The 15,187-nt window shown below is 55.6% G+C and overlaps 5 protein-coding genes across 5 annotated transcripts; 1 reads left to right on the top strand and 4 right to left on the bottom strand.

Annotated features, from left to right (window-relative positions):
- Window positions 1-3,812: 3,812 nt before the first annotated feature.
- On the top strand, window positions 3,813-5,069 carry B0I36DRAFT_245776 (uncharacterized protein; the record flags this gene model as incomplete). Its single annotated transcript, XM_046150184.1, has 3 exons — window positions 3,813-4,010; window positions 4,081-4,141; window positions 4,261-5,069. The coding sequence occupies 3 exons, from the start codon at window positions 3,813-3,815 to the stop codon at window positions 5,067-5,069; spliced, it is 1,068 nt and encodes a 355-aa protein (XP_046011052.1).
- Window positions 5,070-5,349: 280 nt separating this feature from the next.
- B0I36DRAFT_268865 (Alpha/Beta hydrolase protein) lies at window positions 5,350-7,062 on the bottom strand. The gene is made up of 3 exons (XM_046151255.1): window positions 6,703-7,062; window positions 6,574-6,627; window positions 5,350-6,482 (listed from the first exon to the last, which is right to left on the bottom strand). Exons 1-3 carry the CDS (start codon window positions 6,953-6,955, stop codon window positions 5,839-5,841), a joined length of 951 nt encoding a protein of 316 aa, XP_046011051.1. The 5' UTR covers window positions 6,956-7,062; the 3' UTR covers window positions 5,350-5,838.
- Window positions 7,063-7,469: 407 nt separating this feature from the next.
- Window positions 7,470-10,251, bottom strand: B0I36DRAFT_363386 (fungal-specific transcription factor domain-containing protein; the record flags this gene model as incomplete). The annotated part of the gene is made up of 3 exons (XM_046158794.1): window positions 7,470-8,656; window positions 8,749-8,877; window positions 8,961-10,251. 3 exons carry the CDS (start codon window positions 10,249-10,251, stop codon window positions 7,470-7,472), a joined length of 2,607 nt encoding a protein of 868 aa, XP_046011050.1.
- A 925-nt stretch (window positions 10,252-11,176) lies between these two features.
- B0I36DRAFT_202400 (gentisate 1,2-dioxygenase) lies at window positions 11,177-12,229 on the bottom strand (the record flags this gene model as incomplete). Its single annotated transcript, XM_046148783.1, has 3 exons — window positions 11,177-11,613; window positions 11,708-11,881; window positions 11,968-12,229. Coding segments are annotated over 3 exons (873 nt in total), but the record flags the coding sequence as incomplete, so codon positions are not given.
- Window positions 12,230-13,198: 969 nt separating this feature from the next.
- B0I36DRAFT_246123 (uncharacterized protein) lies at window positions 13,199-14,616 on the bottom strand (the record flags this gene model as incomplete). Its single annotated transcript, XM_046150208.1, has 4 exons — window positions 13,199-14,147; window positions 14,209-14,273; window positions 14,339-14,394; window positions 14,475-14,616. 4 exons carry the CDS (start codon window positions 14,614-14,616, stop codon window positions 13,199-13,201), a joined length of 1,212 nt encoding a protein of 403 aa, XP_046011048.1.
- Between the last annotated feature and the right edge of the window lie 571 nt (window positions 14,617-15,187).

The following is a 15,187-nucleotide window of genomic DNA, read 5'->3' as shown; positions in this document are numbered from 1 at the left end:
GTAGGCGCCACCGAGGATGGACCTCCCATTTGGTGAGAGGCGTGCCACTCACCAGCTTTGAGTAGATTGTGTGGCAGCAGGGGATTCCAAGCTCGGTCGAAACCGAGCAGTCCTCACTGCAATCGCCAATGGGGTCAGGGAACGGATTCTTCCCCGTCGGCATTGCTTTCCTTGCTAGCCGATATTGTTTGTTGATAAGCCCGAGACCCTTCGAAGAGAGTGCTGTCCGGGGTTCGCCTAGATACTCCGAGCTGGACCCTATGTACTCTCGCGCGGTAAGTACCTCGTCCGCTGCGCAGGCGTCGTTGAAATCTCGCTCCTGGTCCTTCATCATGTCCTGCATAGCCTCGATAAGCCGATAGAGATTGCTCATACCATTCAGGAGATAGCTCTTGATGTTGTTGTTGCTTGCTTCTGTCCCAGATGTGACGCGTATGCCGAAGTTGCGATAGTTGCGAATGAAACATCGTGCCCACTGCGCCCTGACAGGCATGTAGGTTCCATGGAGATACCGCAGGATGGCCCGCTGATCGTCAAATTCCCTACAGAGGCTTCCCCACGCCTTCTCGTGAGCCTCCTCTGTCTCCGCAAACAAGACGACCTTCCACATCATGAGAACCCCTCGATGGCTATGAGGGACGACTTCAGCTGTCTGCGCGTTGACCAACTGTCCGTCTTTCGGGCCGAGCTCAGCCTGTGCCTGTGGAGCGTAGTCCTCCCCGTTGCTGCTGTCGGGACTACTACTGCTACATTGGCCCTTGACCCACTTCTGCTTTGACTTGAGCAAGACGTTAGAATTGATGTGGTGGATGCACAGCTGCTGCTGTGCATCAGGGAACTGATCATTCAGGGCGGCCTTCATCTGACCGTCGAAGTCAGTAATGATAACGTCCGGTTGGCGAATAGAGTGCTGCTCTGAGATCTGTCGAATGCTCTCAGAGAGGAACTGGAACCCCTCCCGTCTCTCGTTGTCGATCAGACCGAACGCCGCATTGTAGACAGAACCAAGGCAGGTCTGTCCTGTTGCTTGGAATAATGGAAGCTTGAAGCGGTTGGTGTTGTATGTGTTGTCGAAGCTGATGACCTCAGGAAACCGCTTCCACATCTGGAGGCAGTACGGAAAGGTCCAGACAAGACCGACGAGGCGGTTTGGCTCATCATCCGCCCACTTAACAAGATAGGGAATCTCCATCTCGTCGAACAGCTTGATCAGTGCTGCAGTAGGAGTGTGGCCGCTCAACTTGTCTCGACTGATACGAGACCTGGCGTTATAGATATCCTTTCGTGTAAAAGATGACTCGGGATGCTGCTCCAGGACGATCGCGCGTACGTCACGGGCCCGAATTCCGACCCGACGGCTTGTCGATTCGACTGTTGCCCTGATAGGTGTAGTGAGTCGTCTGTGGGAGGGATGGGCGGATGGTTTGATACTGGCCCGGTGGTTATGCTGGCTATGCTCGGAATTATCGTGGTGTCGTAGAAGCCATCTACCCTCCTCCAGTGCTTCGGCAATGACCATCCATTTACAACCACACTTTCGAGACTTCCGTTGCCGAATACCGGTACTCTCTGAGGGGCGTGGTTCTCCGAATCGATCGCATTGGAAAGAGTACCGGATCTTCCGACCCTTATATGAGTAGGCATTTCGTCGAACAATACCGAAGCCATTAGCCTTCGCGAAAGTATTCACCCACTCGAACAGGACTTCGGCTGACGGCGCTGGGTCGTCTGGGATAGGTGGGTTCGGGATCGGGTCAGGGACAGGCGACAAGGGGTGGTCGGGCGAGGGCGGCGAGGCGATAGGCGGAGAGTGCCTTTCTCGGGGAGGCGAGTATGGCGGAGATGATTCGAATGGAGTTGAACTGAGCGGCGAGTAGCCCCATATCTCGCGCCATTGGCGGACTCGTTCGTATGACCGGACGAGCTCGATGGTAAGTCTTCGATCTGTCCCAATCACCTCGCGCACTAGCCTAAGGGCGGACTGAAACTGGGGTCTTGTTGGAGAGAATTGTTCTTGTGCTGATTGTTGTGGAGAGCAGGCAGGTGGCTGGTCGATTTCCGGGCCTGGTATAGGCATTCTTACTCGTTGCGACCGTCTTCCTCGGGTTGGGAAATCATTCGATAGGTGAATCTCATGATCGAATCGCAGCTCCCATGGTGGCTCGTTCAGCCCACGCGATCCATGGGGGCGTGGAGCGGTCGTGAAGGTCTCTGGGTACGAGGCGAAAGCATTACAGAGTGCCTCGTCGTCTCCCACGCCATAGTGTGGGCCAATGCTCGTCCCTGTGCTATTAGACGAAGGTGGTCTTGAACTCTCAGATTGGTTCTGCCGCTGTCGTTTTCGAGGACGTAATTGATAGCTTCGAAGTCGTTGGTTGCTTGCTGAGCTAGATCGAGAGCCGGGCTGGGACATAATGACGGCCTTGATCGCGACAGGAAGAGTGTCGCACGCACGGATGAGCGCATGGTTAAAGGGGCAGTTGATTTGACTATGAAAGAAGGAAAGAGGGGACCAATTTCAGCACAAAGGAATGACCTGCTTTGTGATGCAGATGCCTTGGAAGATGAGGCTATTGGATATTCCTGATACAGCGTGTGTTTGAGTGTTGGTCTCAGCAGGGGGCCTAACACACCACGCCTGGAGCCCTGGGACCTTGACAAATATGGTATCTTTCACGAACAATCATTATCAGTAGGCTTGACATGCGACAAGAGGTAATTGGTGTAGTAGCTAGCTAGTGAATAGCTTCCATATGTCTCGTCGATCGTCGTGGTGGAGAGCTAATCCCGAGGTACAAGGGAAGCGTTGGCAGAATCTAGATGCACTAACAAAAAGGGATGGACCAATCAGAGGCTGCAAAAGGTCATGCCCGTGTAAGAGTCATGCCCGGGTAGCAATTCTTCATGCCCGTGTAGTAATTGCCCAATAAATATGCCACCCTCCTACCCTGTCGCTGCACAGGCCCGCGTTCAGGGTTATACGACCACTTTACAATGGTGAAGGCCAGAACACAGTACCGGGATCTGGCTAAGCGACGCCAGACAACATGAAAACCCATGCAGATAACCCTTGTCTGCCTGAAAGCAGCCCTTAAAGAGACTGACGTGCCCTCTCCCCTAGTCACTCGTCCGGTCCTTGACTTACCTACCCACTCTGCCTTTTGTTGGGCAAGCAGGGGCCGACTCGTGAAAAAAAGCCACGGTCTGAGAGGGCCTGTGTTACACAAGCTGCAAGCCCTCGGCGTATATGCGCGCACGTAGCAATGCCCCTGGACCGCACAACCCATGCTCGGTGAACGGTGGCGGGTGAATACAGTGCTACATGGCGAAAAAGCGAACCCCCTTGACCACGGCCCATTAGAAGAGACCATGAAATCGCGCAAGACTCAGAAGATTGTGTTAATGATTTGTTGGTCGTTTTAGACCATAGATGACGGCACGCGGAGCGGGCTTACCGAAATAGGAAGGCTGCATAAGGAATTTCAATGCAAGGGCGCTTCGAATTTGCTGGCTCCCTTGGCACTTGTCCCAATATCTATTGTTGTTAGTTCACAAGCAGCAATGTTAACTGTTTGGCCCTTTTGGCAGCTTCTTGAGATTACTCCGTATGTGCAAGCCGCTAAAATGGGCCATGCACAGTACTTTTGCAATTAGAAAAGATCCCCGTGACCATGTGCTACGTACTTCATCGCTCATGCTCCGTCATATATAACGGTGACTTTGGGAAGACAACGAAGGCCTCGTGATCCGGAACACCGACTTTCCTTAACCTCAGCACTATCATTCACTTCTTTTTTTGCTGTTTTGGAAACATGAAGTCTTCTGTGGCATGCCTTTTGGCAACGACCCTGCCTTTTACATGGGCCAATCCACTTGTTGCCCGCCAGGCATTTGAACTCGATCCAAAGACCACCCCCTACTGTACTTGGTACTACGATACCGCGGAAGGTGATGACTGTCAATCCGTGTTGTCTTCTTGGGGAGTCACCATGGAGCAGTTCAGGCGCTGGGTTAGTCTTTCAAGCTCTCAGGATAACATTTGTCCCAGCTTAAATCTCTTGCTGATCCTACAGCACATAGAACCCTTCCATCGGAGCCAATTGTGGAAACTTCCTTCCCCAGCACTCGTATTGCATTGAAGGTAAAGTCAAGACCCCCGGGAGAGCTCACTGCTTGCCACTGCATGATTTTCATATGCTCATGCATGTTATCCAGCGATGGGAGAACCTCAACCGGTGCCTACAACTACTTCACCGGGAGCTAGTACCACCAAGCCTCCATCTCCAAGCACGTCAGCAGCCACCACCACTAAGTCTCCCGGCTCCACCACAACGGGGGCTAATGGTGTCGCAACGCCTCTCCCTATCCGTGAGCACATGACGACCAATTGTCGCCGATTCTACAAGGTCAACAAGGGCGATACCTGTGAAGCCATCATTACGGCTGCCGGGATATATGGTCCCAACTTCTACATCTGGAACCCCGACGTCATGCAGGACTGTTCCGGGCTCTGGGCTGACACATATGTGTGTCTCCAAAATGTGGCGGGCCCCTCCATCACCTTGAAACCCACAACAAGCACGACAACGACGCCTACAGGCAATGGTGTGGTTACTCCAACGCCTTTTCAAGTTGGCATGACGTCAAATTGCAGGAGGTTCTACTATGTTCAAAAGGGCGATACCTGTCAAGCAATCATCAACGCAGCGGGGATTTACGGCCCCAACTTCTATATTTGGAATCCAGCCGTCAAAGAGGACTGTTCTGGTCTTTGGGCTAATACCTATGCCTGCATTGGAAACAAGGAAGGTCCATCGGTCACCATCCGTCCGCCGACTCCAACCCCAACCAAGACAGCAGGCAACGGCGTCGCCACACCGACTCCTATCCAGCCTGGGATGGTATCAAACTGCAAGAGCTTCTATTTGGTGGAGAAGGGGGATACTTGTAGCAATGTTGCTGCCGCGCGGGGCATCACGGTTGCTAACTTCATCAAATGGAACCCTGCCGTCGGGACTAATTGCGCCGGCATGTGGGCCGATACCTGGGCATGCGTTGGGCTCATTTGATCCGACCAGCTTGCACGAGGCTAAAGTCCTCGTATGTATAACCTTTGGTCCATCATATCGTCAAATCATCTCGTCGCTTAATGTGTTATCGTAATAATAGTAGGTAAGGCAGAGTAGTAACACAATTTTAAGAGTGGTAAATATACTTGCTCGTATTCGTGAGCTAGTTGGGATATGCCCAAAAAGTGTTCTACATGACTGCCCCTCCCGGCGGGCTCGCTGCTGAGCTGACGCGCGAGTTGCAATGCAGTCAAAGTCAAGTTGGTGTCACCGTGTGACTGCTGCCTAGGTGGGACTCACCATCGATCACCCCGAATCTGCATTCACTGCAGATTACGCGGAGTGCGTCGATACTGTGCTGCGGTGCTGTAAATGAGGTGCTGTAAGTATCTCTACAAATGCACTCATGGCCTCGAGAATCGCGTCTGTTATCCTGGCACGAGGTGGGTGCACATGTATGCTGGAAAGAGAAGATACGAAATCCAAATGGCTGCAGACTTCTTGTGGAGCGTAGTAGCCTCGACTTTTCGTCTGAGCAATGGCCCCCCTCACCCAAAGTTCCCAGGTCTACGTATCCGCATATAGTAGGTTGCTCGCTATGAGCTCCACTTCTATCTGCCTTGTAAAACCTTCATACGTCTCCCCCCAATTGGCCGAGTGCGCATCACCGTCACCCATCCACCATTTATACAACTTGTCAAAATTTGAGCATGTCTCCACCGAAAGCCAACTCTGACGGAAGCAAAATTGGACAAGTTGGATGCCTGCATCATGCGGTTGCAAAAGCCAGAACCCGCCTGCCCACAGGATCTTGTTCGGGGAGCCCGATGGCCAACGTATAAGAGATGTGATTGTGGCCGGCCACGACCTCGAAAAGGGGCATCCGCCGATACCTGGCGCGGTACGCGTCCACAAAGGCAAGGTTGGCCTCTACGATTTCGTCCGAGTCGAGCTCCGCCACCATGAGCAGTAGCTTGGGCTCGAGCGCGGGATTGTCCTTGCTGTCAACTGTGGCATTGGCGTAGCGGCTGAAGACGGACACTCCCGTACGGTCGAGGATATACTCGTCACTGTCGGTGTTGTGATACTGCAGCATGTTGGCGCGCCGGCGTGCCAAGCGCAGGTCATACGACATGGGCGGGCTCAGCAAGACCACGCCGGCGAGGTGAAGATCTACACCTTGGCCGGCGCGGTGCAGATGGCCGTCCCAGAGCGCCGAGGCCAGGTGGGCGCCCCCTGCCGACTGCCCAACTGCCGTGATGCGCGCCAGGTCGCCGCCGTACTGGCTGACGTGATCCCACACCCATCGCAGCGCGAGCGACACGTCTTCCCCGCCCGATGGATATCGCGCCTCCGGCAGGAGCCGGTAGGTGGCGAGGATGCCAATGCAACCGTTGCTCGCTAGGAAGTGGCCTGTGTAATGCAGCGGTGCACTGTGTTAGTGATGCCTGCACTGCACTGGACTGGACCAAACGAATCTTGTTCTTGGTGCATCATGCCGTACCAATGTTTCCATGCATCGACGGCGTGATGTCAGTATCGCCCGACGTGAACCCTCCTGCTCCAGATGTTGTAGGTCAGTGCTTGAATTCCTGACAATACGCTCTGCCATCCCATATGGTGTGCTACTTGCCTCCATGGAAGAAGACCACCACGGGTAATGCCGATCGGACAACTCCTGGCTCTGGCGCTCTCGCTGGTCGGTACACATCGACTCGGTGTCGAGCATCGCTGCCGTACTTGATCCCTTTCTCGACCTCTATTGTCGCTTCGAATTCAGGAGCTCGTTGCGCGTGTAGTGGCTCGTAAAGCTCCATCATCTCCGTATTCGTTTGTGGCGACCAGATGTTGCCGTGCCTGGCGATGGCCTTGCGGATCTCATCCATGACTTTGGCGTTCTGGGTTGGTCAACAAGCGGGAGGTCCGAATGACTACTGACGTACTGATGCTGACACTTCATGGGAGGAGTGGCACAACCTGGGTGTATGGGGACCGCGGCCTATGAATAAAAAAGCGACTGGCACTGCATGCCGGAACAAAGACTTGTGGAGACCCAGCATGGGCGACGGCAGCCCACACACCCCGACGACCCGTACTCCGGCCCGGGCGGCCCGAGGGTCCCGAAGACGACCAGACGAGAAGAGTCGAGAAATAATTATATCTAGGACGGCCGAAGCACCCAAGTCAGCACGAAGTCTACCATTCTAATCATAAAACACACCAACGAAATTCCTGCGTGTCAACTTTCACACTGCAAAATCTCCCTTTGCAGCTTGACACTGGCTTGATAGCCTAACAAGGTAGCTGCAAAATCTGCCGCACGGATCATTCACGTTGAGACAAGCCCAGTCGCGAACTTGTTAAGGTGAGTTTAGGAAGCGCGCCAAAATATATATCGCCCTAATAGAAGAATGGACCTTGGAGGAACTCGTCTGTGGAATCTGGCTGCAGGAAGGCGCCCATTGCAGGATCGATGCAGGTGCCATCCGGACTTTCACCCAGCTGTTGCTCGAGCATGACGAAGTTGGGATGCAAGGCACCAAGAAGGTGCTCGATCCCTCCGTCGAAGTATGCCTGCTGCCCTGTAATGTCCTGCAGCTGAGCCAGGGAGGGCTCGACGGCGCCGCCTGTCGATATCAACATGCGGCCCGCCGAACCTGGGCTGGCGCTCACCGACTCGAGGCGACGGTTCGCCTCTCTTGGTTGCTGTTGCTGGTTCTCACACTGGTGAGACTGCTGCTCATGAAGAGATTGGGTGGGTACATTGACCTCGCGATCGACTGGCTGTGGCGCCAATGATGGCGATGACGGCGATGGCCTCTGTGGACTCGTTATCTGCCCGTGGCGCCGTCGCTTCGCGCTCCGAATCGAGCGCCCGGTCCCAACGCCTGTCTGGCCCACCGAGCGTTTGGCAGGCGACGACAACGACGACGGCTTACCACGAGGGTGGTGATGACTGCACTGAAAGTGGCAAGTCCGGTCGCCTTTGAGAACACGAAAGGTGAACTCGAGGTACTCGGCAACACTGGCGCGGCATTTGTGGGCGCCGCTCCAGAAGCCGCCGAGCCCCTGCAAAATATCCATGGCCTGCTCGACGTCTTTGAGGGTTGAGTAGACGAACTTGGGGTCGTCGGACCAACGGACGCACGAGAGCAGAACCAGCGCGCTGACGAGCACATACTGCCCATGGAATATGGCCATGTGGCCACGTGGGACGCACCGGAAGAACTCGGGCGCGCCGCGGATACAGTCCGTCGCCGCCTTTGCGCTGCGCAACTGCGCCTGCGAGCCAGCCAGAAGACTCGGCCGGTGCGGGTTGCGCATGAAAGCCCGGTACAGCAACATCACGGCCGAGAAGAAGGATGACAGGATGACCTGCTTCTCGGCAAACGCCGGTCCTTGCTGCTCGGCAGACGCCGTCTTGATGTGTTCCGGCACCTTGTCCCGCGCCCATGTCCGCAATGCTTCGTTGGCGAGGGTAACCTGAGAGCGCAGCTCCTCCTTCTTCGAGTCATCGGCCGTCCCGTCCCACAAGCTTGCACAGCCAGGTGAGTTGACAATTCGTAAAATCTTGCCAGTGATCTGGTCTGTTGTGCTGGTTAGTCAGTGCGTGTGTGTACGTTCGCTGAGTCCTCGAGTCCATGGGACAAGCAAGCCAGGAGAATAGGTGTCTACCCACGCAAGTGAATCATGCTGACGAAGGCTGACAAGTTGCGCCCGTTCGCCTCAATCTTGTCCCCATCATCGTCCCACAACGGAATCTCCGTGTCGCAATCGTCATCGTTGATAGACAAAGGTCTGCCGAGAGCTTATTCGAGAAAGGTTAGCACATGTCCTGGAGCACACGGGAATGATGAGTCAAGGGATGATCTCTAACAGGGACAGATATACCCGTGCAGAGTTGCCGTTCAATAATGTACAAGCACCACCATATGTTCCTCCGCTGGTCCCAGTCCTCCCGGGGCAATCGTAGGCGCTTTGGAGACCGATGGAGTCCAATATCCTGCGCAATACGGATGGCACGGCCCACCATAATCCACGCCTCGGCCTGCGACGATGTCTCAGCATGGTAGACGCTCAGCAGGCTCAACGTGATTACCATGTCCAGGCTCCTGGCCTTTGTGGCGCCACCAGTGCTGCTCATCGGGCTGTCCACGAATTCCATGGCCTGCTGGTAGAAGGCAGCCCCATTGTCGTCAGTCCGCCATCGCGTGTCCAACTCTCCAAACGCCTCGTCTTCAAAATCCACCAGCGGCGTCGCCACTGCCAGTGCCGCGAAGACAACTGCCACATTGGCTGCATCGCACGTCTCTGGGCTCGCCGCTAGGTTGTCATACCTGCGGCGGATGTCGGATTCGCCAACTATTGGGAGAAGGTCGCCCAGGTGATGCTTGTAAGTTGCCAGTAAGACGTGTACGAGCTCTGCAGGAGGCAGAAGCACCGAAGGTAGAGCTAACTCTGGTGGTATCTCATCACTTTGCTGGGCCTTGATTCGATGCGCTTCGGGCGAACCCAGGAAAATGTCCTCGGACTCGAACCCCTTTTCCTTGAGAGTCTGCGTGATGAAAAGACGCAGCCCGATGCAGTTCTCCACTGCCACTGGCGCCGTAGACCCCAAACCGATGTATCGAAGCTGTCCATGGCTGTCCACATCCAGCTCTCCGAGCCCGTCGGCGTAGAAGCTGTCCTCAGACTTGCTTGTACCATCGTTTCTCTGGCCAGCCTCGGCTGCTATTGTCTGCTCGTCCTGGTGTGTGTCTCTGTCCGTAGAAGATTCCGAAGTAGGTCCCGGTCCATTCGCCTCCTGCTGGTCCTCTTCGTCTCCGTCCTCTTCATCTCCAGCTTCATTTTCGTCTCCGACATCACCATCACTGGCAACACTGTCGGTAGAGGGTTGGCGCATGTCTGCTTCAACAGCGGCAAGGAGTTCTTGCATCTTCAGTGGCTGGGCACGGCGCATTTCAGTGGTGTCATTGTTGACCGCACTTATGGAGCCGTGAAATCTACTGCTGCTGCGATGACCATCCGTGGCAAGTACCTCGTTATTCAATGACCGAGTCGGTCCAGACCGTTGGATGAGCTCTTGTGGATTCGCCTCCCTTGCAGCGCCCGGGGCCGACGAGAAGCCGTCAAGAAACTGTCTCAGGAGAGCCTCGACTGAAGCCACTTTGGACGCCAGCATCTCGACTTGCCTGCGTGCTCGTCAGTCATGGTCTGTAAGGAGCACACTGCACACCACACGGCAAGCACATGGATATGGTACGCACGGGTCAGCACTGCTTGACCGATCGAGGGACTGCGAGTATGCCGCATGCACATGTGGCTGCGCATACGTGCACACCGATCTGTAACTGGTGCATCGCCCGCAAGGGTCGGCACCATCACATCGCACCTTCTTCGCCCGGCACTCCAAGCAGGCAAGGCGGACTCGTCGCCTGGCGGCGTTGGGCATGGGAGCAGCATTGTCTGCGTGGACCCAGCTCCCAGGAGGCATGGCGGGCAACGGCAGCATCGTTATTGAGGATGGTGACCCATGTACACGAGATGAGCCGCGATATGGATCATTAACTTTCAGGAGATCAAACAAACTGCACGTGGGGAGCACCGAGGCGCCCCCGCGCCGCCCACCTGACTCGTCCGTGCCAATCTACGCAGTACTGAAATATCGGTTACATGATTCGTCGGGACAAGCACATCCGTCGGCATTCACCCCATGCCAAGGATGACCCTCCTTCGGGAGCGGGCAACATTCCCGCAGAGTCAAGATAACACTAGGGTGGACCAACCATGGTTTGGCATGCATTAGATCAAGATTAGTGTACTGCGGACTCCCCAGAAAGCGCCAGCTGTGGGTCTTATCAAGTGTTGGACCCCTACCAAGGATGATGGGGAAACGCCCCGGGTCCAGTGCACACTGTCAAGCGGGTGGTCCCCGTTCTCAACTCCGCTTCGCCCACGCACGTTCGTATCAGTCAAGGTCCTTGCAACGATTACTGGGATTCCCAAGGGGCACGGTCATGCATGTGAACAAACTGCCATTCGATCCCCATGGTCCTATCTAAGGTTGCTGGATCACACTTAAGCATCTCTCCTCAAAGTTCAGCACCCTACTCCTTTGATCCCCAGAAGCCCAATGTCACCTGCATGGGCTTGTCCGAGAAGCTAAACAGATAAGCGTCGGCGCCGGAATCGGCGTAAATGTTGTAGCGGTACCACGACGGCACGCAGAAGCTGTCACCCTTGGACCACTTGAGAGTATACCTCTCCTTGCCATCGGGTGACGTGAGCTCGGTGCGACCGGCACCCGCGTGAATTTGATAGATCCGGCTCGCCGTCTCCTGCACCGTTGGCCCTACCTGTCCTGAAGCTACACGCGTCGCGTAGGCTCCAATCGTTGTCGAGACCGACTTACCTCCTGGCAGCAGGTACTCACTCTCGGCATAGCTACCACCAGCGGCATCGAGACGCGCCTGCGTCTTGGCCCAGGGGAACTTCATGTCGGTCGCCTCCTCGTCCGTCACTACCCGGGATTCGTGTGTGGCGACTCCGTACATCTCGTCTAGAGGCCCGATGTCAGTAACAGTAGCGGCATATGTGGAAGGATACGTAAGCCGTAGCCTGTCATCAGTCCTGCTTACCGTAGTGTTCCGTAAAGTCCACGGGAATGTGCTTGAACAGCGGAATGTTGAGGCCGTCGAGCCAGATGACGTTGTTCGTGCCCTCGTTGCCGTGGTCGTGCCAGTTCCACACCGGCGTGATGATGAGGTCGCCAGGCCCCATGTACATCTTCTTGCCGGAGATGGCCGTATATCCTGTGGCGGCCTCACGCATTAGCTGGTCAGAACGAGGATTGGCGCATGCATTCAACTTGCTATCTGGACGCGACGGATAAGCTTACCAGAGTCGCCCTCAATCAGGAACCGCACGGCGAATGGGGTGTGGCGATGGCACACAGCCTGTTCGCCGGGAATCAGCAGTTGGTGTGCGGCCAGGATGGTGTCAAGGGTCAAGGGAGGCTGCCTTGGGCCTGGGTTGATCATCAGCACCGCGCGCCGCTCAGCCTCCTTTGCATCGACGAGCTCAGCGGCTCGCAAAAGCAGGCTCTTCGTGACGTCGTACTTCCATACGGCAGGTATGTGCTTGCTGTGGGGAAAAGGTGGCGCGGGTGGCGCCCCCGTGTTCCAGAGGGGGACCAGCTCGTTCTCTCGAATGACGGTTTCCAGGCTCGCCTTGGAGTTGACTATCGTCTTCAGCTTGGTTTGGATCCCGCTCGCAGGTGTAGGTGCCTCGTCGGGCATCTGAGCAATCGACGGCGCCATTGCGTACACTTGCTTATTGTTCGGCCAAGATGTAGTAGAACAGGGCGATGCTCCTTGCTGCTACTTGCTCCAGCGGTTGTGCGCTTACGCAAGAAAGGCGAACGAGAAGTAGGATGAAGCGTCAGAGAAGGATATGTTGACGTGAAGTTGGCAGTTTTCAGGCGTCTGTCAGAGGATATGAACTTGTATCCCTTGGACATCAGCTGAAGTAGCCTGGCGGATCGTCTTTCCCCCGACAAGCAGGGACCAGCATGAACGACATGAACTCCCATGCGGGCCAATGATTTGCTCTCCACAGAAGGATGGCTCGCCGCTCGATGGCATGGAGCATTCGGCCCAAAGCCGCTCGGCCCGGTATCCGGCCGATAAGCCAGCCGGAAGTACTAGCTCCTCGGTCTGGTGCCGGTATCTTGCTGGGCTGGCCTCCGCCCTGATCATCTCTGTCGCATGGCAACTGAACCCAGAGAAATGCGCAGACTGATTCACGTCGGGTAGCTCCGAGATTGGGAGTCGGGAAATTCTGGATACACCGTGTAGCTGAGTTAACCCGGTTAGTGAATCTCACAATGACACTTCCATTGTTTTTGACTAATAGATCTCACTAAACAGTACATTGTAATCCTGATGTGATTCTTTTTCAATCCCCAAGAGTTAATTTGCTAGATTTGACAAGAAAAATTCTACTCCAGGTGATAATAAATACAGGGTCACAACATTGAAGCATCGCGATGAGCCATGGAACAAAAAAGGGCAAAGATTTGTAGGACATTTACGTATTTAACGCGAAAAAAAGACATAAGGTATCTAGCATTAAGCCCCGCGCCATGTCTTCCACAACGCCGAGACTGGTGCATTACGCGCGCCTACGATGGGCGAATCGTCCGTGATCTTGTCCCATTCGTGGGCGACAAGGGCAGCCTCCCGGCTCTTGAGGACCGCAGCATGGGTGCGAGGCCGCATCTCGGCCTCATATGCGTCGATGGCGTCTTGCAGGCCGATCTTGTCCTTGTGAACCGCGCGCAGCTCGTCGACCAGCAGAGCCGCGTCGAGGATGCCGTGGTTGGCGCCCTCGCCACGGTACATGGTCATGGCATGGGCCGCATCCCCAGCAAGCGTCACGCGGCCCCCGCGGTTGTCCCAGTCCCGGCACGGGAAGTCGCCGAGCCGCAGCGGCGTGGTCGCCGCAAGGTCATCTGGAATGTCCATGACGATGCTACGCAGCGGCTCCGCGAAGCCCTGTGCCCGCTCCTTCATCTTGGCGATGCGCTCGGCCGGGGTCGTGGGGATCTTGTCCGCTTCGGCGTCCTTCATGATCCAGGAGATGATGACGAGGCAGTCGAACGATGATCTGCCGTCCGCCTCGGGTATGCACTCCTGTATGCTATACCACAGGTAGTTGGACGTCTTGGGATCCAGCGCCTGGAACAGCAGCGGATCAAGGGCCCTGACTGGGGCTGCTTGCTCGGGAGTAAAGCGTCGGATGACGCCCACCAGGTGAACGGGCAGCTTGGTGAGCTCGTGGTCGTCGGGCATGAGGAACTGGCGGACCTTGGAATTGTTTCCATCGGCTCCGACAAGAATCGTTCCCTCGGCGCTCGTGCCATCGGCGAAATGCGCCCGGACGCCGTCGGGCAGCTCCTCGACCCTCACAAGAGCCTTCCCCTCCTGGACGTTCAAGCCACTGGCCAGCACGTCGCGGAGCTTCCGACGGTGCAGGCGGTATCTCCTTTTTGCGGGAGGAATCTTGTACCGCGCCTCGCTACATGCATTACCGTGTTAGCATGGCGCCAACGATCAGGTATAGACAGAGTTGCACGAACCAGGTTTCAGCGTTCAGGAAAAGGAAGTTTCCTTCGTCCTTCTTCAGAGAAGTGTCCACCACAGCCTGACCGCCTCTCGTAAGCCAAAATCTACCTCGACAGTGAGCAATCGTCCGAAGGGAGTTCGTACCTTGGGTAACATCGCCGCTCTCTCCTTTCCGATGGTTCGTTCGAGCTGATCCAGGCCTGCGAGAGCTTCTGTCAGCAATCTGTCTGCGGGACTCTCAGAAGTAGAGATGCGACAGTGCTGGGCAGGGTAAACGTACACCAATGTAGAGTCAAAGCCCACCCGTGCCGCCGGCTTTCGGGCGTGTCTCGCTCAAAAATGGTGTAAGGGATATCGTTCTCGCGACATCCTTGCGCAATGGTGAGGCCGACGATGCCGCCGCCGATGATGAGGACGTGCATAGGCCGCCCAGAGCCGGGATTGACATTGGAACCCATGACGATGACTGAATCAGTGGTGTATACTGTATTGCGAAGACAAGCGCAATTGGCCCAGCATCTGCCGATTTTCTGATGGCAGCAAGTTGTGCAGGTTTAGAGTCTATAAAGACAGGTGTCATGTCGGAAACAAAGTTTTGGTGTCCAACACTCGATGAGCTCAAGGCGCTTTGCGCACACTTGCGGCTTAGCTAATCTTCCCAGCCCCGGTGCCTTATCCGTGGTGGAGCTATGGATGAATGCGTAAGACAACGGAAGAAATCCCTCCAATGCTTACTCCGATAATTCTCATGCGGTATCCATGTCAGATCGTGAAGCCATTCGGCCGGGCCCCGGACCGCAGCCGAAGATAAAGTGCAGGGACGAATCGGATGACAGTACCCGGGTAGGGGAGTGTAGAGGTAGCCGCTATACTCACTCCCACCACCGCTGAGGGTTCAGCCCAGAGCCACTACAGTAGTTCACCACCACCAGCGCCACCATCGCCATGTGCAGCCCTTTCGCAGTGACTGATATCGGGAAGGAGGCTCTACCG

This window comes from Microdochium trichocladiopsis, assembly GCF_020744255.1.
Source record: "Microdochium trichocladiopsis strain MPI-CAGE-CH-0230 chromosome Unknown B0I36scaffold_6, whole genome shotgun sequence".
Lineage (NCBI taxonomy): Eukaryota > Fungi > Ascomycota > Sordariomycetes > Xylariales > Microdochiaceae > Microdochium > Microdochium trichocladiopsis.
Note: the sequence above shows the minus strand (reverse complement) of the source record. Positions and strands in the feature narration are given on the sequence as shown.